Below are 23,639 nucleotides of genomic sequence, written 5' to 3' on the forward strand. Positions count from 1 at the left end.
TTTGTGTAGTATATTTTGAAATCAGGAAGTGACAGGTGCCTCAACTCTTTTTGTTCTTGTTCAAAACTGAGGATGGCATTATCTGAAATAATACTGAGGAGGCTCAGAATGTTGAACCCCCAAACACTCCTAATACATCCTTGCAAGAAGACACAGTCCACCTTACTCCTCACCTTTCTGTATAAGGAAAATGGCAATCCCATATAGGAAAAAATACTTTCAGTTACTTCAGCTAAGGCAGGAACCCCATTAGAGAATGACAGTTATCTTTATGACTCATTTCCATTACCTCTCATTGCCTAAGAGTCCATAAGTTAGATTCTAATATAGCCAAATCCAAGGCTTGATCCAGAAGACAGCCTATACAATGAAAGAATTGCAAAACGTTGATGATATTTATCAGCAGGTGTCCAGGTAGCATGTAAGGGAATATGTTTTAAGGGTTTTATACCAAGAGGATAAATAAAAATGCTAGATTGGTCCAAATTTATCAATATATCTGTATTCAACTAGGATTTGGAATTTAATGCATTGACTTGAACAAGTGGAAGTGACTAGTTAATTGAATCATTGATTCAGTGGTGGTTTATTAATATATAGTGACAACTTGAAATGCCAGATCCTTCCTGGCATAGTAAGGTGGAAGAAGTCCAAAAACTCAAGTAAGAATATTAGAACTGATCTATTATGGATCACCCTGTTCAGCCATCCCCTAACCATACCCCTGGAAGGGCCTATGGGACTTTCCCTTGACCAAAGAATTAGGAAATACATTGGTGAGGAAAGAACCAGTATACTTCCAAAGCTTTATGATATTAATAACTGTCTTCTCTAGGCTGGAGAGAACAATGGTAGATGCTACAATGGATCAATGCATATAATGTTAATCTCAAAACAGTAGAGGCCATGTGGTGAAGTATAGGTAGGGGTAATTACCTTAACAAGTCATAAGGATGGGGTGATAATTAGAGTGTTTTGCGCCATAGGTTTCTGTGGTGATAGCTAATTCATCATGGGGTTCCCAAGAATGAAACACATGGATAAACTACATCAAGCCGCTAAATGACTTATACAGGCAGAAAAGGTTTAGGTCTTGTGGGCGAAAACCCAACCTCACTTGCCCTGGTGAGGATTCATGACCTTTTACACTGTGTCTAGACTTAAGTCTATTTATAAGTGCAGGGTAACTCAGTTTAGGTGGAGACTCAGTCCCCTTCAGGAGGGGCCCTGAAACCTGGTCACGGATGTATATTGTGAATTCTCCTCCAAGCCATTCCAGAATCATGGTGGGTGGCTATTTATGGTGACTGTGTATGGAGAAAAGTTTTTTCCTTCCAGGAATTATACTAGATTGTTCTATTAGATTAGCAATGAATTAACATTAATCTCTGGAACCCCAAATGCCACTGTGGCCCACATCAGTCAAAGTGAGGTCATGTGTTGGTAAAGAAATATGTGGAAATTTAAATCAAGTACATCTTACAGTATTATGGGAATAAATATATTTAGTAATGTGGGAAAATCTTTACATTGGTTTCCTGACACATGGTGAAAAAGTTATTAATATTATAAAGAACCAAGAATAATGCTATACAATAAAAATATGATTGTGATTCAGATATGTAATTTTAAATTTTCTAGTAGTCATCTTTTAAAAAGTAGAATACATTTTATTCCATCAACAACATATCAACATGTGGCACTAGCCACGTTTAGGTACTTAATAGCCACATGTGGCTACCATATTGGACAGCATACCCCTAACAACTATTACCTGTTTCAAGATACCAAACTAGAAGAAATAATAGATATCTGAGTGAATTACAGATAACAGTGAGACTATCAGAAACTGAGAAATATTGGGGTGGTAATTCACCCTATGTATCCATTTAAAATGTTTGATAGGCTAATGGACAATCTTGACAGTCCTATGGATAAATACATATTTAATAACATCATAATGCAAATTGCAGATACAGCTCTAGCTATAGAATCTTCACTGGAGCATATTAACTTAGTCCCTGACACCAGGCATGAAGCTACTGATTTGAATTCTTTTAAAAGTAATTCCTATCAACAGAGATAATCAGAAGCAGTTTGCCTTTACATTGCAGGGACAGCATACTTTCACTATCTTACCTTAAGGCTACGTCAACTCTCCTCTCTGTCATTATATAGTCTGAAGAAATCTTGTTCATCTTGACATCCCACAAAACTTCAAGCTGGAATATTACATTCATGACATTACACTGATAGGACTTGGTGAGCAGGAAGTAGTAAACATCCAAGAGATATGCTAGAGAATGGAAGATAAACTCCAAGGAAGTTCAGGGACTTTCAACACTAGTGAAATTTTATGGGTCCAGTGGTCTGGACATGCTGAAATAGATCCTCTATAGTAAATGATAAATTGCTGCACCTTGTACCTTCCATCATGAAGAATGAGGCACAAAAGTGGTGGCCTCTTTAGAATTTGGAAGCAACATAGACCACATTTTGGTATGCTGCTCTCAGGCATGTGCTAGGTAATCCACAAAGCTGACTATTTTGAGAGGAGCCTGGGGCAAGAAAAAGACCTGCAGCATATCCCTGCTGTGATGAAAGCTGCCCTAAACCTTTGGCTCTAAGATCCAGCAGCTGCAGTGACTTTTGGTAATGTCTGTGGGAAACAGAGATGCTGTGTAACATCTCTGTTAATGGAAGCCTCAGTATGCAGATCCCTAGTGGTTTTGTAATAAAGACATGCAATCTTCTACCAATAACTATTCTCCAATTGAAAAGTAGCTCTTAACTTGCTATTGGACTATGGTTAAGACTGAGTGCCAGGTCACAGGCCTCCAAATGACTATTGGCACAAACTACACATCAAGAGCTAGGTGTTATCTGATTCAACATATCATAAAGTAATATGTGTACAATAACATTTCGTTGTTAAATGAAACTGGGACCAAGTAGGTTGGGGATGCCTAAATATACTGCATGAGCAAGTAGCTCAGGTGTCCCTGATATCTGTTACTTCTGTTTCACCATCTGGTTCCTTCAACTTTCACCTATGGCTTCACGGGTGTTCTTAATGACCAAGTAATGAAGGAAGAAACAGTGTAGATCTAGTTGGTAAAATGGGTTGTGCAGTGCTTGGTACCAGCTGTGACTAAGGAGGCTGGCCCTAATATACAGTGGTAAAATGATATCCCCCATCAGCCAGAATTTCAGCTAGTGCATTTGACTGTCCATTTTGCAGGGAAGAAGATATAACTGAGGTAATGATATATGGCATGGCTGTATGGTCAAGGACTTAAAGAACAAAATTGGAAAATTGGTGACAGAAGGTCTAGGAGAGAGTTATGTGAATGTATCTTTAAGAATTGGTACAAAATGTGATGATATGGTATCCTATGTGGATTCCCTCTAGTGGGAATTCCACAGTAGAGAAGGCTTTTAGTAATCTGGAAAAGGTTATGGATCTTATGGCAGTCAGATCTTTACTTGGCTAACCTGGAACTTGCTCAACAGGCCAATGTACAAAGTGATAATGGGAGCAGGGATGGAAACTGTGAATGAATTCAACTACACGGACTTCCTCCCCTCCATGACTAATTTAAATACCACCACTGCTGAGCTCACAATTTTCCCATGCTGAGACCCTGATATGGCACCACTATCCAGGAAAACCAATCAGGTGGTGGCAGGTAGGTTGCATTTGACTCCTTCCCACGTGAAAGAGGCTGAGATTTATTCTAATACAAATTGACAGATTTTCAGGATATGTATGTGCCTTCCCTTCCCGCTCAATACTTTTGCAAGCTCCTTCATGCATGGGTTTAACAGAATGCCTTACCAATTGCCAGAGTATTCTTACAACACTGGCATCAGCCAGGATACTTATCTCAATAGCAAAGAAAATACAGTTGACACAAATGTATAGAATTTACTGGTCATACTTCATGCCCAGACTCAGCTGGCTAAATGGAGTGGTGAAATGGCCTACCAATGGAGTGGTTCATGTATGGTTGCCAGTTGGGAGAAGTTAGGGTGTGTTCTACAGGATATAATATATGGCCAGTCATCTCCTCCATAGCAAGAATGCATGAGTATGGGAACAAAGAGGTTATGGTAGAAGTGGCCAACCTAGTACATCAAATAACCCATTTAAAGAATTTTTAATCTGTCCTGAAACCTTCAGATTGGTGGTTTTGGAAATCTCTGATACAAAAGGAAAAATGTTTTCACCAGGGTTCAGAGTTCTAGTTCTGTTATATTGGAAGCCAGGAATATTCGCTGACTATTTTGGCTATCTCAAGCTGCTGAATTTACAGTGACTGGCAGATAATTTCGCCAGACTATCAGGATGATTGTGGGTTGTTGCTATATAATGGGGGCAAGGAGAACTACAGGAGATTCAATGGGGCATCTCTTTAAAAATACCTGTCCAATAATTTTGTTCGTTAAACAAATGCAGTAATCCAAGAAAGACAGGAACACCAAAGACTCAGAACTTATAGAAATTAAGGTTTGGATCACCTATTAGATGAAAAACTTAATCTACCAGGTGCTAAACAGAGGGTAAGAGTAAGGAAAAATGGAACTGAATGGATGAAGAAAGCAATACTGACCAATTTTAAGCTTTCTGGCCAATTAGAAAAGCATGGACTTTAACAGCTGTTTTATGTTCCACCTATTATGAAGAACATTAGTTATGGCTAATATTTTAGATTTCAATTAGAAGTAAGAATGAATTTGATGGGACCTCTTGATGATGCATTAGCAAGATGCCCCTTCCCTAATAGACACTCCCTTAAGCTCTAATCACCCAATTTGACTATTATCTGTTTATATATCTGCAAAAATCATGACATGGTAAACTAAGTAGAAAAATCAGCACAAAACAGTTACAAGGACTATATTTTTTAAATGAAGATAAAGTAATATTTATACACAAAACCATGATATCAAAAGCAACACAATTTTGAAAAGAATGAAGTAGATGTTTAAAGTTATCTATTGCATACAGTTTAGGCAAAAATATATATTCATGAACATCTATGTGTTATATGATCCTTGGGGAACTCAATCATACTTTAATATGGCTGACTAAAGGAAATACCTATCATATCTTAAAAATATTGTTCAAAAATTAATTTTCATAATAAAATCATGCCACTTTAAGATATGTTTCATAACATAATTTTAAAATAAAACATAAAATGTTATAGTTGGATGTTAATGAATTAGTTTAAGTGAGGGAGGAAAGAAAAATGTATACTTAGAATATTTTGTTTAATGTTCGTTTTTTGTAATTACTCCAAATTTAAGAGTTAATGTTTAAAGTAGTTTTATGTAATTCACATTCATGTTAAAAAAAAACTCAGTCCTTAAAGATTAACAGGAAAAATGCAAAGAAAGATAACACAACATGCATTACCTCACAACCTTAGCACTCTCTAACGTAATTTATCAATGCAGGTGAAAATATTACTTTAATTATATCTTCATAATAAATTAAAAATTTAGTACATCATTATGGACAGAAGGAGCAAATAAAACTGGCTTAAGAGTGTTATATATTAATTTTCCACCTTTAACATTTTGGTTATGGCAATTCATGCTAAAAGTCAAATGAGATTCATTTGGATTTCTGATCATTCTTTTATGCACTATATTCTGGCATGTTTGAAAAAAATCAAACTTATTCTAGATTTTTAAATGATTTATGAAGCAGAAATAATGTCCAATGACTATAGTTTGAGAACTAAAGATACAAAGAGGATTAAAATAGAGTATAAAATATCCTAACAGCCAATTTTCTAATGAGTATAATAATTTGAAGTTTAAAAATAACAATATTTGATTTTCTCACTGAGGTCCCAGCCTAAATATTCTATTATTTAAAAAACAAACAAAAGAACCCTATAGTTTTCATCTCCTCTGTAGTAAATTCAGAATGTAACTGTAATATTTTACTGGATCTTCAATTATCCTGGATTCATCATCATTGCTGCATTAATATAAAATTTAAAAATAGAAAATTTATATTACAGCTGTTTTTCTTATTCCAATATCTTGAGATAAGATATTCTTTAGTTGACGGTACTCCTTTTTTCCAAGTCTTTAAGTCTAAAGAAGGACCGTATGCTTCCTGCAGATTCATCAATTATTTAACGTACACAAATAAAAATATTGCCTAGGTCTTTCCTAGGTACACGCCAAAGCTATAAATTACTTTTGTATTATTCTATAGCACTCTTCCACATTTTCACATTTTAGCTTTCTTCTCAAAGAGGCTGGTGTCACTTACCAGAGTGGGTCCTGAGGTGTCCTGTGAGGGCGTCCCTTCTTCTACAGGCGTAGCTACAGAAAGGACATTTGAACGGCTTCTCTCCAGAGTGTAACTTTATGTGTCTCAGAAGGTTGCCCTTCTGAGTAAAAGAAGCTCCACACTGGTTACAGTGGAAGGGGCGTTCACCTGCGGCAAGGAACAGAAGTGGGAAAGATCAAGTAGGTTATGTGCACGTAACTAATTGGCCATTCTCTGTTAACCAGAGCTAGTTCGCTATGTGAAGAAAGTTCATCTCCCTCATAAGTCTTCTAAACATTTATCTTCCTAGAATTTGCTTTGCCAACACAGTACCAAGGTGCCAAGCATTAGGCCAAATGGCCATTTCCCCTCTTCATATACATTTGATAAGATTCCTGTCATTGACTCAAAAGAATAAACACAGCATTTACCATTGGTTAAACTAGGTGTCATCACTTTACTGCCTTACTGGTTGCTTTACATATAATATCTCAATCCTCACAATGACACTAATAGGTATTATTAATTTCAATTTACAAATAAATTAAAGTTCATTTGAGAATGTATGTGTTTACAGTAACAGTGCTAGTAAGTACTCAAGCTGAGAACTGAACTGTTTTGCCTGACTACAAAATCTTATTGTCTTTATTTTACCATGCCATCTCTTTAAAATTCAAAGGAATTCTGGGTTGAAAGGGATCTTGAGTTTAACTCCCTCGGTAAGCTGATAAGGAAAATGGGGGCAAAAAAAGTTACAGCAAATTAACCAGCTTATAAAGCTCACTACCACAAGATCTCCAAACATAAGCCAGGTCTCTTGATTCTCCTGGTCACTAATAGTAATATCTTAGGCAATTTCCTGAGACATCAGGTAAAACCCTAAGAAAATTATTTATCCTGACATTTTTTGTATGTTCTCTTTATTTTGTGAAAATTATTTGCTTCATAGGAATCTTTTCTCCCTTTTCTCCTATTACTGAGGTTGCTATAAAATTGGTTAAGCCTCAATTATCAATTCAGTCTGTTGTCATCAACTGGCTGTCACCAATGTCAAACATAAAAACATGTATGTAGATAATGAAGCAGTAAAATTGGCAAGTAGAGTCAAACTGATAAAATCATTAAACCCGGAAGAAAATACTATTATTTTAAGTTGTCTATCTCTAAAGAGAGATATGAAATAAAATATAATGTATAAATAAATAATAAAATGTTACATACTAAAGCTAAATGTTTAGAATAAAAATAAAATTAAAAAACATTTCCCGCCGGGCGCGGTGGCTCACGCCTGTAATCCTAGCTCTTGGGAGGCCGAGGCGGGCGGATTGCTCGAGGTCAGGAGTTCAAAACCAGCCTGAGCAAGAGCGAGACCCCGTCTCTACTATAAATAGAAAGAAATTAATTGGCCAACTGATATATATATATATATATATAAAATTAGCCGGGCATGGTGGTGCATGCCTGTAGTCCCAGCTACTCGGGAGGCTGAGGCAGAAGGATCGCTCGAGCCCAGGAGTTTGAGGTTGCTGTGAGCCAGGCTGACGCCACGGCACTCACTCTAGCCTGGACAACAAAGCAAGACTCTGTCTCCAAAAAAAAAAAAAAAAAAAACATTTCCCTTTACATTGAACTGGATCATTTCTGTACCTAAGTTAGGTGATTATAATTTTAATAGTTTTTCAAGAAATTTACACTGAATTGTCATGTTTCATGTGTTTAAGAAACATTAATATCAATGGTTAATAATAAAACTTAGTATTTTTTTGACCTTTGATATAATGCAAACTCAATGATTCTTTAATTAAAGAAAGCTAGGAGGTATAAACAAGATCACTGCAATCACTTTTTGGCAGCACATCTGTAAAGACTATTATATGTATGTTATTAAACTTAGAGAAACTGAAAAATTGATAGATCAGATGTACCTCAAATTCTGTAGTACCTACTCCTTCTGAAACTTAGTGATACCAAAAAAGTGTAAATGGTGTGTGTGGTGAAGGTTAAGGTTTTTTCTTAAGAAATCTGGAGCTCTCATGAACTACATCTACAAGAGGTCCTATATATTGATGTACTGGTTTGAAAAAAATTATCAGGTTAAAGTTACCTTAAATTGTATTTTCCTTAACTAGTTTTAATTTGGTAAAACCTAAAACCCCTTATACAAAGTCTTACAAAATAATCAGAGTTTTTAAATAAATCTAATTTTTGCAGATACATTTTATTTTTCACACACATATGCAACTTAATTTTTGATTCTTTAACAGTTTACAAGTTTTTAAAATAATAATATTCTACTGTCCCTCCCTGCCATGGAATTGCATAGTAATAAAGGGAAAAACAGAAGCATTTCCTGCACAAGTTGACTTTTTAAAGAAAGAGAAAAATAACAAATATAAATTATACTTTTCACTCCAAATCTTTGATTTGACTTTTAGATCCTCTCTATGTAAGGTTTCCCAGGCAAGTAACAAATTAGAATGCAATAACTTTACAAAAGAATTAAACTAGTGAGTGTAGTGAACAAAAAATTTGAAATCATGTTTGTCTTTAGAAAATACTCCTATAGCATGCTTAGATTTTCTTTAAGCCTCCTATAATCTTTGAGTTGAAATATTTTTAAAAAACCTAGTTTAGAGTAGTTAATTCATTGTTCAAAATAATGCTAATCTAAAAAAGAAAAAAATAACGGGTATAAATCTTTTAAAAAAATTTTTAATCTACCTAATTAAGTTTAATGAGACTAATGACAGGGTAATTTAGTTTTAAAATTTACAACATACTCCAGATACTTTCAATTTTTTAATAAGAAATTACTTCTGAATGTACATGATCATCCTCAAATGAAGTAGAAGGAATGAAAGGTGCTCTAGGTATATCTGGAAATATTGTCCTGTTGCTGTGTTGAAGTTGTAGTGTAGAGGCCTTTAGTAAGTAACCATGGCCAAAAGTAAGAACAAGGCATGATGAAAGTAACCAGTCATGCTCCTCTTTTGGTAAGAGAAAAGGGATACTGACTTTCATTTCAACCAGATAAGGCTTTGAGAAATACTGACTTGAATTATGAATAAGTCTTCATAGATGTTTTTTACTTTTGGATACTAATTCTATGGCTTTCCTCATTTTAGGTCTAAATCTGCTTAACTCCTCTTAATGTCTTGATTATATGAAACAATAATCACTTCAACAATACAGTTGTTTTATTATGTTTCACATTAATGTTGGAATTACAGTGAAACCCTCAATAACACTACTGTTGGAAATCAGGATGAAAACAGGGTAACTTAGATTGCTTTTGTGTATACATAATTATATTTCAGGAATCACCCAAATGTGGGAGTCATATCTGTTTAGTAACAAATAAAAAGTGAATTAATTCAATTTTTGTAAAAGTCATTTCTGTAAAACATCAGCAAACCTTTTATTTGATGTGGCCTATTTCCTGTCCTAGGCATTACAGAGACATGTATAAAATCATCTTATAAGTAAAAGGTTCAGTTAATTACCATTTGTCTAGGCATGCAAAAAACTCCTTATTGTCTATGCAACTTTAAACAAAACATCTCAATTATTTCTTTTTAATAATTTGTTCCTTAAACTAAATGGATTGAATCGGCCTTTTGAGAGTCAGTTTAGACCCTGAAAAAATATTAATCATGTTCTTTATATGTAAATCAAAGCAAATTTTAAGAAAACCTCACAAATTTACTAACTGTATCAATGATATTACAGAGTAATCTAAGTTGAAAAAATTAAATAAGTTGTTGTGTTTGTAATCACTGATCTTTCCACTGGTGGGCACAACAATCTTGACTAACAATTCGGGATCCAGGAGAACAATTAAGATAGGGTCAAGGTATTTTTCATGTCCATTCTCAATCTGTTGTGTATTTTTTAAACATAGTCTACCAATCTTCTGGTTATTTTTAGTTATTAACTGAATGATGTTATATATTATTTTTATTATGGAACAAATTATATTTTGATAGTTTATATTCTAGATCTGTGTTTAAATATTTAGTTGAAATGTAAATGATAGGTACATCAATTTGTGTTGGTGAATCAAAGACAGGGTGCTACTGTGTTGGATGGGACAACCACCTACCAATATGCAAAATCTCAAAGAACCTGATGAGAGAGCCTTGGAGCAAGAGAATGGCTCCACAAGGCTGCAATGTGCAAAATATGGTGTTGAAAATGTAGTTACAGAGATGGGAGTACTCTACCCACAAGGAGGGGCAAAATTAAGGATATGATCATAATGTTCCCATCAATTTGTTTTCATGCATGAATTGATTTACTATCCATAGTTATTTACTTCTCTCTATATTCCCAGTGAAGAGTGCCTGGAGTATCCGATGACAATATTACCTGATTACTTACTAAAGTAGGAATACCAAAGAAATAACATCAAGCCATTTATAAGACACTGGAATTGGCACTTTAGTAGAGTATGAAAGAGGGAGAAGAACACAAGACGTACATTAGATCTAATACTCCATGTTGTTGTAATGAATTGGGTGGTTGTGCATCTTTTTTCACTATGATTTTCATATTATATATTCTACAGGATAAAAACACTAAAAAATATGTTTCCCAAAGGCTTTATGCCTTTTATATAAGCTTTTATATAAGCTATAAATAATTTGGTAAGAGTGGGAAATTCTAAAATGAAGACGGTACATGGTGTTAAGAGAAAAAAACATTTGGTTAATGACTTGATTCTGACTACATTTTTCTCAATCTAGTTTAAATTAAAGAAACACAAGTAAACCTTCTATTCTCAAATAGTGTTAAAGTGGAGTCGCAAAAAAAAAAAAGTCAGGACCCACTCAGGTATATAAACAGGATCATCATAAATAAATGTTAAAATGGCTAGTTTAGAGATACATTCACAATTTTAAAGTCAACAAAGCATAGTAGATATCCGAAGTTCTTCCATGAATAGCTATTAGCTTTAACAAAAATCTTTCAGATCTGAAGGAAGTGTAATAGTTGGCACAATATTCCAATAAACACTGATTAACAAAAAAAAAGTTCATATGTTGCAAGTGTACTTTAAATAGTTGTTTTAGTTCATACTCTTTGGGCTTTACTAGTCTTATATTCCTAGGACTTGTGGAAATCTATATTACTATTTCTAAACATTTTTCATGCCAAATATATTATTTTCCAAATTAAAATAATTTAACTCTACCACCATAGTCCATACCAAATGGACAGTAGAGTAGGTATATAATTACTATTGTATTTACACACGAACGAACATCACTGTAGATACAGTGAAACATTCATAAACCTAAATTTTCAAGAAAGGATACTCTGGTTCATGGAAATTTCTTAACTTAGAACATAAAAGGTTTATTGAAAATCTTCAAAAATTGTTTTTAGTATATTCCTCAGTCTTAAAATTAGCACTATATGCAATTTAAGTGAAAAGTCATTAGATTGATTTTGCTTAGTTTGTATTTTAATAGGAGAAGTTACACATTTGAATGAGTGCTATCTTAATATAATCACTCTGACACAATGAATACATTATAGCTTTGTGGAACTTGCTTTTCAAAACTGTAGTTAGAATTACTTCATAAGCATAGATGAAAAGTAGATTATTTAATAGCCATTTCCCTTTTGTCTTATCAAATAGATACAAAGATTGATCTTTTATCCTTTCCTAAGATATTTTTTAAAATTAAAGAAAAAATTTGTACTCATAAATATTTTAAAAATATGACATTTTTTTAAAAAGAAATTTAAAAAATAACCAAAAAGCAAAATGTAACTGACCTTATGGTTAGAATAAGTATATATGTTCTAAAGCTGATGATTTTGATTATGATAACACTAATTTTAATGTGTAACTTCTCACTGTAATTTTTAAAATATTAGCCTAGGTCATACATGATAATAAATTATTGATATACTGATATCCAAGATTAGTGTATTTGAACAAAACCAATCTGAGCATCAGAAAGCCTTGGTTCCAACCTCTGTAATGCCCATACCTACATAAGGGATAATGGACAAATCACTTGACTTTTTCTTCAAGTACAAAATGAGAGGTTTGGACTAAAAAAGACTTCAACATACCTTGTATCTTTCATGTTTGAAGCACCTAATTATTAAACTGATTGTTTAGAAATAAAACTTTAAAATAAATTTCTTTATTGTGATTTCTCTTCCAAAAGAATATATTTTAAAACTGAGAATATTAGTTATTAATATTTTACTATATACTACTACTTTGCATTGTAGTGAAAGCTACCATTTCCTTCAAACTAATTTTTATATGAGCTTGACACTTTCTTTTAAGAATCAACAATCTTCCTATCTTGCCACAATCTCATTTCTGTCATTTTTGTTGCTTTTTTTTTTTTAATTTTGGCAAAGGATTTTAAGAAATTTAAATAAGGCTTCTCATTTGGTGGGTTTTCCTGAAGGAGTTTCCACCTCTCAAATGCCTAAAAGTATATATTAAATTAATCTGAGGGTTTTTTCCTAACTCTAATCCGTGATTACACATTTCCACTTGCATGCCCGCCACCCCTTTTCATCTTCAACCCCACATGTCTCCTTCCAGGAATTATAGCCAAAAATTACAGGAAGGTAATAACATCCCCGAACTACAAAAACTACCTGCCTACTACCAAGACCTGTTTTAAGCAAAGATTGATTAGAAATTCTATTCCAAGGAGTTAACTTGATAAAGTGAAAATGATTCACTCCTATATAAATGCATGAGTGCCATTTTGTAGTATAAACTCTTAGCTACTAAACTATATTACCTGCCCATGGGTATGGTAAAATATGTATAGAAATACAAAAAGATTAAGTTACACAATGAAATTCTCCTATACCTTGTGAACCCTTATCATATTATTGCTATATTAAGAACTGTGGAAACTGAATCCCAAACTTCTTTTCTGATATGTTATTCAGATTTGAAGGCTGGAAGTCAAGACCCAGGCTACTCTCTGTTTTTCTGCAATCCAATACTAGCAGAATTCTGAAAAGGTAGTTTCACCATTGCCACCCCTGAATAAAAAGGAAAGAGAATAGATGTCAGGTAATATCAACATCAGATGTCACAGGCAGTCATCAGGTTATTCTTTCAGCTGCTTACCAGTGTGACTCCTTTTATGTACCATAAGCACATTGGGCCCAATGCAAACCATGCCACAGACGTCACATTTCAGTTTACCATTCGGAAGCCGGATTCCTCCCTCGCCTTGAAGCTCCTGGACTTTCCTGTTGTCAGCCACCTCGCTGCTCTCAATTAGGGGTTCTTCTAGGCTGCTACCCTCATCATGGCCCCTGATCTCGTCTTCGCGGCTCAGGGGTTTCCTGTCACACTCTTCATCACTCTGCATTTCTACCTTTACTGAATTTGCTGTAATTTCAAAAGAAAAAAGCAATTTTAAGTACACATTATGTGCTCTCACCTACATCTCTTTTCCACCCATTGCTATTCTACTAAATGGGTGAAAGGAATATATTAAGTAGAATACAGTCCCTCACCAAATGCCATGTTAATACATAGTGTGTGCTCTATGATATTTTAGTGAAAAGGCATGAAAGGATGATTCTGGAAAGCTCTAGGTAAACAGAATGACCCTTTATTTCTGTACATATTTATTTCTTTAACTCAGGTAATTACTTTCTAAGCAAATCTTTAAATAATTCTGGTGTTTGAGTTTGTCACTAAGGCTACTACAGCTAAAATAGGATTATGGAAGATACACGATTAAATATTGCTTAACTCACTGAGTTATGCCTCCTCTTAATTTAACAATCAGTATATATACTTTATACTCTCTGTTTCACATCAGAGTACTTGTGTAAACCTGCTTCTGAACAAAGCAAGAGAAACAACTCAGGATCTTAATCCAGCAAATGTCTTTGACATTTGAAGGCACACTGTCATGGCATATGTTCTAAAATCAGACTAAATACATATATCCTGTTAAGAGCCCTATAAAAGTAGGGCAGGGGGCACAGACTTCACATGCTCTTAAGTTATTCTGCTTTTTCCCCCCATATTTAAAGAAAGTCTCTATGGAACATATTAGTCTGCAAATCAAAGTATTCTAACTCTAATCTATGCAGACCAAACAGCAGCTAATGACAGGAACGGCACAGCATGCAAGTACACACTTGCGACTGTTAAGAAATTTAATGCCGTTTGCTGTTTTTGGATCATCCCACAGAAAAGTTGGAATTTTGTTAGCACAGCCCTCATTCTGGATTGCTGACAGTCTTTTCACAAAGCAGAAGCAAGCTTTAACTGAATATCAGTATTTTATCCAGTAATCTTGAAAATTTCTTAAGAAATCATATCAAAGTTACTGAGCAAAACAAGTTATTTGGTACTACTTGAATAGAGGAAATATTTTCATAAAAAGGAAGTAAGTTCTTTTCACTGCTATTGTTTTCTTAGAGAAACCACACATTCAGTGATTTGTCATTAGTACTTATTGCTAGACAGAGGGCTTTAAAATGCCTCTTCCCCTGCTCCTCTCCTGAATTAGAGGCAGTGCGGTTCAAGAGTACTAGCAGTACAATCTTGAGCTAATTATTCTCTTAATCTTACATGTTTGGTTTGTAAAGTGAAGATGAATTCAGATTACTGAATAAAGTTTGAGCAGGATAGTTTATCTGTTTAGAGTGATGAACTTAAGTTCTTAAGCATCTTAAAGAACTTCAGTTTACTATGTCATCTCTAAAATGTGGATGATAATGGTACCCCTTTCCTAGGGTTCATGTGAGCATTAAATAAGTAAATATCAGAAATGTGCTTATCTATTCTTTTTCTCTGGACATATAGTGCTCTATATCATAAGGTTTTTGTGAAAATCAATTAACTTTTAGTTTGTAAACTACTCTAACATCTACAAAGGGTTATACATCCTTCCTGGACCCATCTCTAAGAGTAGATACTACACTGAGTTTCACCCTATTAATGAATCTGCACTGCCTTACTGATTATAGAAAACAGTAGGGACAACTTTTTACCCATTTTTATATCCCCAGCATGTTCAAGAAGTTTGCGATATATAGGAGATGTTCAAGCAGTATTCACTGAGATGTTTTACTAAGTTGATTAAGAATTTTATTATTTTAAGCTTGTTTTATATGTCTAAAGAAGCCATGGACATAATAAAGAAGAATTAAACAACATAAAAGATAAAAAATAAACATTAATGGCCAGGTGTAGTGGCTCACACCTGTAATCCTAGCACTCTGGGAGTCTGAGACTGGAGGCCAGGAGTCTGAGACCAGCCCAAGCAAGAGCAAGAAGCCTGTCTACACAGAAAAACAGAAAAATTAGCCAAGCATGGTGGTGCATGCCTGTAGTTTCAGCTATTCGGGAGGCTAAGGCAGGAGAATTGCTTGAGCCCAGGAGTTTGAGGTTGCAGTGAGCTATGATGACAGCACCGCACTCTAGCCAGGGCAATAGAGCTAGACTGCCTCAAAAAACAAAAAAAAAAACAAATAAAAAAGGCCTTTTCTACCTAACGCTCACAATTTCTCAGTCCCTATTTCAAAAGTAACCATACTATTATAATTTCAAATTCCAAAGCATGTCTAAATCCAAATTTTATAAATGTACCATAATTTGTCATTCAGACCCTATTGCTGGAAATTTAAGATTATTTCTTGTTTGCTGCTGTTACAGACATTATTTTATAATACATAGAACTGTCAATCTGATATGTTAATACTGGTATTTTATTAGTTTTTAATATGCATTTTTAAATTGTGAATGCAGTTGGGCATCTTTTTCTATGTTTAAATGTTCTTTATTTTTTCTGAGAATTATCAAAGTTGTTTGCCTGTTTTCCTAATAGGTTATTGATCTTTTCTCACTGAATTTAAACACACTTTTTATACTAACGAACTTATAGCACTGTGTTTACGATATGTTTTGCAAATAGTTTCATTTATCTTTTTAATCAAGGGTATTTTTTGGCATACATGCTAATTTCACATGTTAAATTTTTTAAGTTTGCAATTATGGCTTCTGGGTTCTATATCTTGCTTCAATAGGTTTTTCATACTCCAAGAAATTCTTCCATGATTTTTTCTGGTAAGGAAGACTTTTCTAACCAATGCAAAATGGTACTGGTTACCCTATATAGCTACATATTTCATTCATAATTGTCATTTAAAATAAAAATTAATGAAAAGCATAATTTTATGCAATATGACTTTACACCAACCTGTGAACAAATTTTTCCACATATTGATTTCAAGCAATGTACTAAAGACCAGAAGCTTCACAGCAATGCCATCATTTATATTCCTGAGTTAGTCAATATTTGATAAGATATACTTAATGAGCATAAGGTCTATTGGAATTCCATTTCAGGAACTGAAGAAATAAATACCTAAAGGAGTAGTTTTTGAGTCTAAAACTATGGGCTTCACAGATTTAAAGATAGCACAGAATTAAAAAGAATATGATTAACATTACAATATTATCATTTCTCCCTAGTGAGATTATTATAATAGGACATTAAAACATAGTATCAACCATTGATTAAAATGTCATTTTTAAAAAGCAGTACATATTACAAATGTAGTTAGGACTTTCTATCCACAGAAAAATATGCATGAAATAACTATAGAAAAAAAAAATTTTTGCTAAAATGGAAATAGACAAGAAATGGTAACACTATGGTAATCTTTTCTCTAACAATACTATACTCTAAAGAATTATGTGTTTATCATGTATGAATGTACACCCTTTTGCTGTACTGATGTAGCAAATCAAAGTGCAACTCCTTCTAATATACATGTCATAGATTAAATTTTGTACAGGGGCCTATGTACAAAGTCTCACAGTAATTAATTTTTAACCCATCTCACTAAAATTAGGCTGAAATTCTAGAAAAAGTAATTAATTATTCTTTAAGTTTTAATTATTAAATAGAAAAGTTTTCTCAAGCTCTCCCATGATTTATTTTTACTATTTAAGATGTTTCTAATTAACATGGAACACCTAACATTTTAATGATTAAATGCAAGTGTTTGGTAACTTAAGTGTGTTCTAAATTATGATTTATATATTAATAAAAGTTATATTATACTGTAGCTATAATATATGAAGTTATAACTAATGAATTATAATTAATCATTGTACAATAATTTTAACAGGACTTTTGTTTTCAAATCTTTGAAATTAGATTTTTGATTTCTTTTACAATTTGTTAACAGGAAGACATTCTTATAAATGGGCTATGAAGATGAGAACATATTCATTTGAGTGAAATGAAATCTTGCTGTTAGCATTCTCAACACCAAGAGTTATTTTTCAAGCTTGTTTCTTTGATAAGAAATGAAGAATGTAAAACTCAAGACTATCCTGTGGAAATTTACACAAATTATTACCTACTGACAAATAATAATGGCTTAAATGAAAAAGTATTTTGCCAGAACAAATTATTAGCAATGAAAAGGGAATGTGAAATAAGATTTTAGGTTTGATGGTAAAGATGTTTCTTAAGTTGTAAGGGAACTTCTACTTAAAATTTATGGCTAATTGTTATATCTATTTTTCTAGTAGATCCTGAGGTTTGTGAACACAGAAAGGTTAAGTTAATACAAAAGACTTTTATGACCAAGTGTATATGGAAAAAGCTTTGAATATATTTCAGGATAAAAAGTTCCTCATAATTTTCTAAGAATTATTTTATAATGCAAACATACTTATGAATGCAAACCTTTTTTTTCTCTTTATGCTTTCAAATTACTGTTAGCAAACATTAGAATTTAATCTTACAGATGTGATAAAAACACATAGCTTAATCACTTCCATTTACAAATGACTGTACCAATGACAAGAAGTAAAGGGACTCATTTGGAGCTCTTTTTAAAGTGACTTTCAGGCCAATTTTCAATTATAAAAGTTTATTCAGTAACCATAGGGAGGTTCTCTTCACTCAAAAGCTTCATAATTATCATTGTTTCCAGATACAGAATAGCAAATGAACAGTTATACTAGACTTGCCTTTAACTCACTAATATGGCAAAGAATAAAAGGATAATTGAATATAAGCTTTTACTCAAGTAAACAGATATAGATCACTGTAAAAAAAAAAAAAGGTATGATCTAAAACCAAATGGGGCAAAACTATTTTGTGAAACTATTAAAAATAATTAATTCAATCTATACCATAATGAAGATTTTCTTTGCTACAACTATTATACTTCAAAAGTTAAAAAATGAAAACCTGAATTTCATTTATATATGAAATGAGAAATAAAACGTACAATAGTGTTACATACACTTGTAGACCCTATACTTATAGAACCCACCCATTTCAACCAATAAGAAATAAAGACAACACTGAATTCTCTGTAAAAATCACTGAATCAGAATATATTAAGTACCTACTACTGCCTAATACTTTGCTAAAAATGACAGTGAAGGTTTACGGCTAAAAGTAAAAGAATATTAATTTAAGGAATCCATATTAACAGTATAGTATATGAAATAAGCCATGAAAGAGTTCATGAGTAAGAGTACAGAAAATGTTTTATGAACATATATAATTGAGTTATATAAAAATTTATATAATAAATTTTGTATGCATTATGAAATATATTCAATTAATTTTGAATTATCAAATTAAGAGAATAAATTCTATCTTCATTATTAGAATTTGGTTTTCATAAATAATCCTATAATCTTTAAATTTCAAGTTCTATAAATACAAAGTAACCAGAGCTTAAAATATCAATATTAAAATATTTGTGGATATCTAAATCAAATTTTCTACAACTTAAAACTTTATTCTTAGTATGACCTGATTTTACTAATCCACAAACAGTTTAGTCAAGTTTCCTAGCCTGAAAAACATTAATAATGCAGATGCATTATGATTTATTTGTTCTATTTAAAAGGATATAATATTTGTTGATCTTATAGAGTAGAAAGCAAGTTTTCTAGATTGATTTCTATCAAATTAATAACTTCTGTTTAGTTTCCCATTATATTTTTTTAAGTTTTAATTTTTAAAGGAAGTAAATACTATGGGAATTAAAGAATATTTATTTCACAGTGTTGAATAAGTGATAGCTAAAATACCATTCTTTATTCACCAAATAGTAAAAGAAGAGACCTTTCAGGTTGATGTATAAGTAGACTTTTATATGCTTGTTTTCTGTTTTATGAGAATTTAAGAGGACACACTTAAGGGATTTTATAACTTACAAGAATCAATTTCTCCAAGATTATGCAGATATTTGAAATGGTGGTATACACACTAATTGGCTCAATATGTCTACCTGTTGAAGTTGCTTCTGCACTAATATAACTCTCTCATTTAAACTTTTGAAACAGAAACACCAAATGTGATTAAATATGTGTTAATAGCTCAGCAGCTGTTTACATCATGTGTCAGAAAAACAAATTGCCTTCAAAACTCTAATGTAAAGCCCAATTATTTATTAAGAATTTACCAACAGTCTACACAATTAAAATTATCACAACAAAAGTTATTTTAAGGTATATGCAATCATTTTTAATATCCTCAACAAAATATAAAACCTTTGTTCCTTTTCACTGTGTATAAATAAATGGTATAAATAGTCTTGCAAAACTGCTCCCTCATAACATCCTTAAAGTATTCATTTTGTAAACAGTTGGACAAGCCCAGACACTTGTGACACTGGTGTTACTGGACTGTGGCTGAGCCACTTCTCGGTAGCATTCTAGTCTGTACATCACATCGCCTCATTTTTCTCCCCAATATAGCTAGATTGTGAATTTCTTAAACCCACTGGGAGTAACTCCAGATCAAGAAAGTACTGATTTCTGATATACTGTTATTATTCCAAGAATAGTGTAGTAAAAGTTATTCTGCATCTGAAGGCAGGCAACCAGGGTCTCCATCGTCTTTTCTGCCACTTAATTAGTTGTGGGACCTTGAGAAATTTGTTTATCCTGACTCGGCCACCTGCATCATCTAAAATATGTGGGAAAACAACACTTGATATTCCTGAAAGCAGCAGGCTAAAGTAATCTCTTAGAGACTAAGGATTTAGTAAAATAATAACAGAAAAAATAATAAACATTGTTTTTACGATTTATAAAATACATATTCTGTCTCATTTGATACTCAAAATGACTGCATTATAGGTAGGGCAGCCCCAGATGAACACTGGAGCATGGGTTGTTAAGTGACTTTTAAGTTAAGTTAGTAAATGTGAGCCTGTTATCAGCTCAAGATCTTCTGCCTCTTAGCCTACCCATTTTTTATGACATGATACTCCAATTAAATAAGTAACTGGCATTAGTATTGTATTTAGGACAAAAATCAGTCATGGGCAAATAGATCTTTCAATAGCTATAAAACTATGTCCATTGGTGGAAGACAGTGGAATTCAGTCCAGAATGGTCAGATAAAAATTCCTATAAACAAACTACTGAATTAATACTTTCTGTCCAAACCGGGCTGCATGTCTAACTCAAAACAACTATCTCCTAATTTTTAAATTTGCTTTGGTCTTAGGCAATTTAGGGTAGGTCCAAGTAGGGCAGCTAGTTGCTGAAGAATTTGTTAATCTTTTCCCTCCTCCTCTCCACTTTTTACATTAATTTCAATATTCTTTGTCATGTTATAACTTATCAGTGATAGGAAAAGAACAATTTGAGGAATCAATCAATATTATCAATTTTATTCCCTAAACCAACAGTTAATGAAGGAGACAGCATTTCAGGGATTCCTTGACTTGTAGTCAAGTTTTGACAGTCTTATGTCAATTATTGATATAAAGATAAATCACAACTGTGAGCGGCTCATGTAGCATTTCATTTACATTTAAACAAATCTTTCACAACAAAAACAAAGACCAAAAAAGTATCCTTCCTACTTTCTTGGGAAAAAAAAATTAAAGAGGGCAAAACATCTAACTCCCTGATGATCTCCCACAACACATGAAACCTTATATAGCATACACAACATCAAAACATACACCTTTATTACCCAGCACAGTGGCATCATTGTAGCCCAAGGATGAAGCTTCTATTTTTTGGCAGACAACTAGTTCATGAGAACTGTACAATGTTAGAAAATGAATTGAGTTGAAATAGAAATTCCACAAGCAAACAGCAATCTATCCCTTTATCCATCCTTTAAATGTATGATTTCATTTGCCAAATCCTAAATATACAACACCTGCCATACATTGACTATCCAAGTCTGTTTTTGTACTTTCTTGGGCAATACAACTACTTTAACATCCCCATAACCTCTGACTTGGAAAAATTTCAATAGCTATCTAACTGGTCTTTTCAATCTTTTGTCACGTCCTACTCCCCAAATTCATCCTATATTCAGTTGTTAGATTAATTTTTCAAATGAACAGCTTGTGACACTATCCTAAACCTTTTCAATGATTGTCCACTGCCTACAAATTAAATGCAAAGGTATTGCTGTGGAATTTATGGATGTCCACAGCATAGTCCCATCATATCCTCACTTTTCTTAGAATACATCCTATATATCTCTATTTACTATTTTTTTTCCTAGCTCCTGTTGTTATTTTCTAGAATTCTTCCCCCATTTCTATCAAAATTAGCACAGCATTCAAGGCTTACTTATTTGCTACCTTTTTCATGAATGTTTTCTGAGCACAAATTCTTCTCCTATGACACTTATACACGTTACATTACGGTGTTCTCATTAGTATAGTTACCTTGCACTGCCTATAGTGCAAGTTCCTTGAAAGGAAATACTCTATCCATAGTTGTAAAACCATCATATCCTTACATACACTAGGTACCCAATAGGTATTTGTTGAACTGTTGTTGCTGATTTACATATTATACTTCTCTTTTTAGGTTACTGTGACCTTGCATAAATTAACTACAAGTGGCAAATAAATATAACAATACAGAGGTTTTTAACACAAACCATCGATATCAGCATAACATTAATTAAAGGACCACTATATGACATGAAAGACTTTAGGTGCATGGTATATATCAGCTGATTTAATCACAACAGCCACTCTGAAGTATGTAATTTTATTCTTATTTTACCAATGAGGAAACTGAAGCTCAAAATAGATGAAGTAGCAGCCAAATCATGCAGTTTATTCAGAGTCAGAGCTGAGATTGGCACTCAGATCTGATGACCAAATTCTTGCTATTTCCTCTATGTTACCAATAGCAAAGCAACTACTAGTAATCAGTAAAGAAATAAAGGGATGTCAGTATGTTAACGATAACTTTGAATCACTGTGTACCATTTGATGCATTTTTTACTCCAGATCTAATACAGGTGTAGTAGTTTGCCAGTTTTGAGTAAAGAGAAATTTGTCTGAGAGCCTGTTTTGGAAGAAGACCAATTTATACTGCCAAATTTTCTGAGCATGGATTTTATTTCATATAAGAGCAATCTACTTTGAACTGGTGTTTGGCAACCATCTGCTTAACATAAGCGTGGGAGGCTTGTGAAGCAAATTACATTGTGAAATTATCTCTTTAATAAGGGGAGTACAAAATTCTTAACCTAACTTCTGTAAGAAGGAAAATCATAACTATAAAATCCAGCCGAGTGGGCATGTTCCCAAAGGGACCCACAACACAGGGTTGCCAGAGGTCACTAAGGACGCTTAAACTAGGTCAGAAGGCAATGCTGCCTGCACACTAAAGAGAAGATAAGGAGTGGGGCAGGGTTTCTATCACTGGGCAACGGCAACCGAGGGAGGAACCAAAGCAGTGCGACTCACTTCAGCATTACTGAGTCTCCGAAGTGAAGTGACAGGGGAACCCAACAGCTTTCCATACACTGGGTTCAGATATCCTTGGGTCACCCACATTCAGATGAAGGCTACAGAAGTTCTTTCTCTGGTGTCTTCCATAAACACTTCACTACTTGAGTCAAATAAACAGCCCATATTTGGCCCTGAGATGCAGGGATTGATCACTTAGAAATGTATAAGCAATACCTAACATATCAAGTAGTGACAAAGAGATAACTTGTGGTGATTAAAAGGAATTAATATGGATAATCACCAAACAAATTTTAACAAATCAGTGCCACATATGTATTTCCCACAATGTAGCAGCAACAATTTTTTTCGATGCTCATACCTAGTTTTCTACACCTAATGAATGAAACTAAAGAAACTTTAAGTAGACATATAGAAATGCATATATTAAAAGGTAAAATATAACAAAAGATATTTGTGGTATTGTTAAATAATGGATTTGCTGGATTAAAATACATATTTAAATGTTTAACATGTGTGAACGTTAAGAAGTCATTTAATATCTCCCTTTTTCCTGTTATATAAAAATGAGGATAATATCTTCTACATAAAGATCTTAAGACTG

General features: G+C 33.2%; 1 protein-coding gene across 7 annotated transcripts in view; it reads right to left on the reverse strand.

The window, feature by feature from the left end:
• The window catches only part of IKZF2 (IKAROS family zinc finger 2), a 154,224-nt gene that overhangs the window by 50,944 nt on the left and 79,641 nt on the right, over positions 1 to 23,639 (reverse strand). For 4 of the 7 annotated variants that reach the window (XM_012748542.3, XM_012748541.2, XM_076005909.1 and 1 more), the window contains exons 4-5: positions 13,416 to 13,682; positions 6,296 to 6,463 (exon numbers count right to left, since the gene is read on the reverse strand). In XM_012748542.3, the coding sequence (XP_012603996.1) occupies positions 6,296 to 6,463; positions 13,416 to 13,682 (435 nt within the window). The remainder of the gene's footprint in view (positions 1 to 6,295; positions 6,464 to 13,415; positions 13,683 to 23,639) is intronic. The other 3 variants (XM_076005911.1, XM_012748543.3, XM_076005910.1) reach the window with 1 other exon arrangement.

Source organism: Microcebus murinus, chromosome 8 (assembly GCF_040939455.1).
Source record: "Microcebus murinus isolate Inina chromosome 8, M.murinus_Inina_mat1.0, whole genome shotgun sequence".
Classification (NCBI taxonomy): domain Eukaryota; kingdom Metazoa; phylum Chordata; class Mammalia; order Primates; family Cheirogaleidae; genus Microcebus; species Microcebus murinus.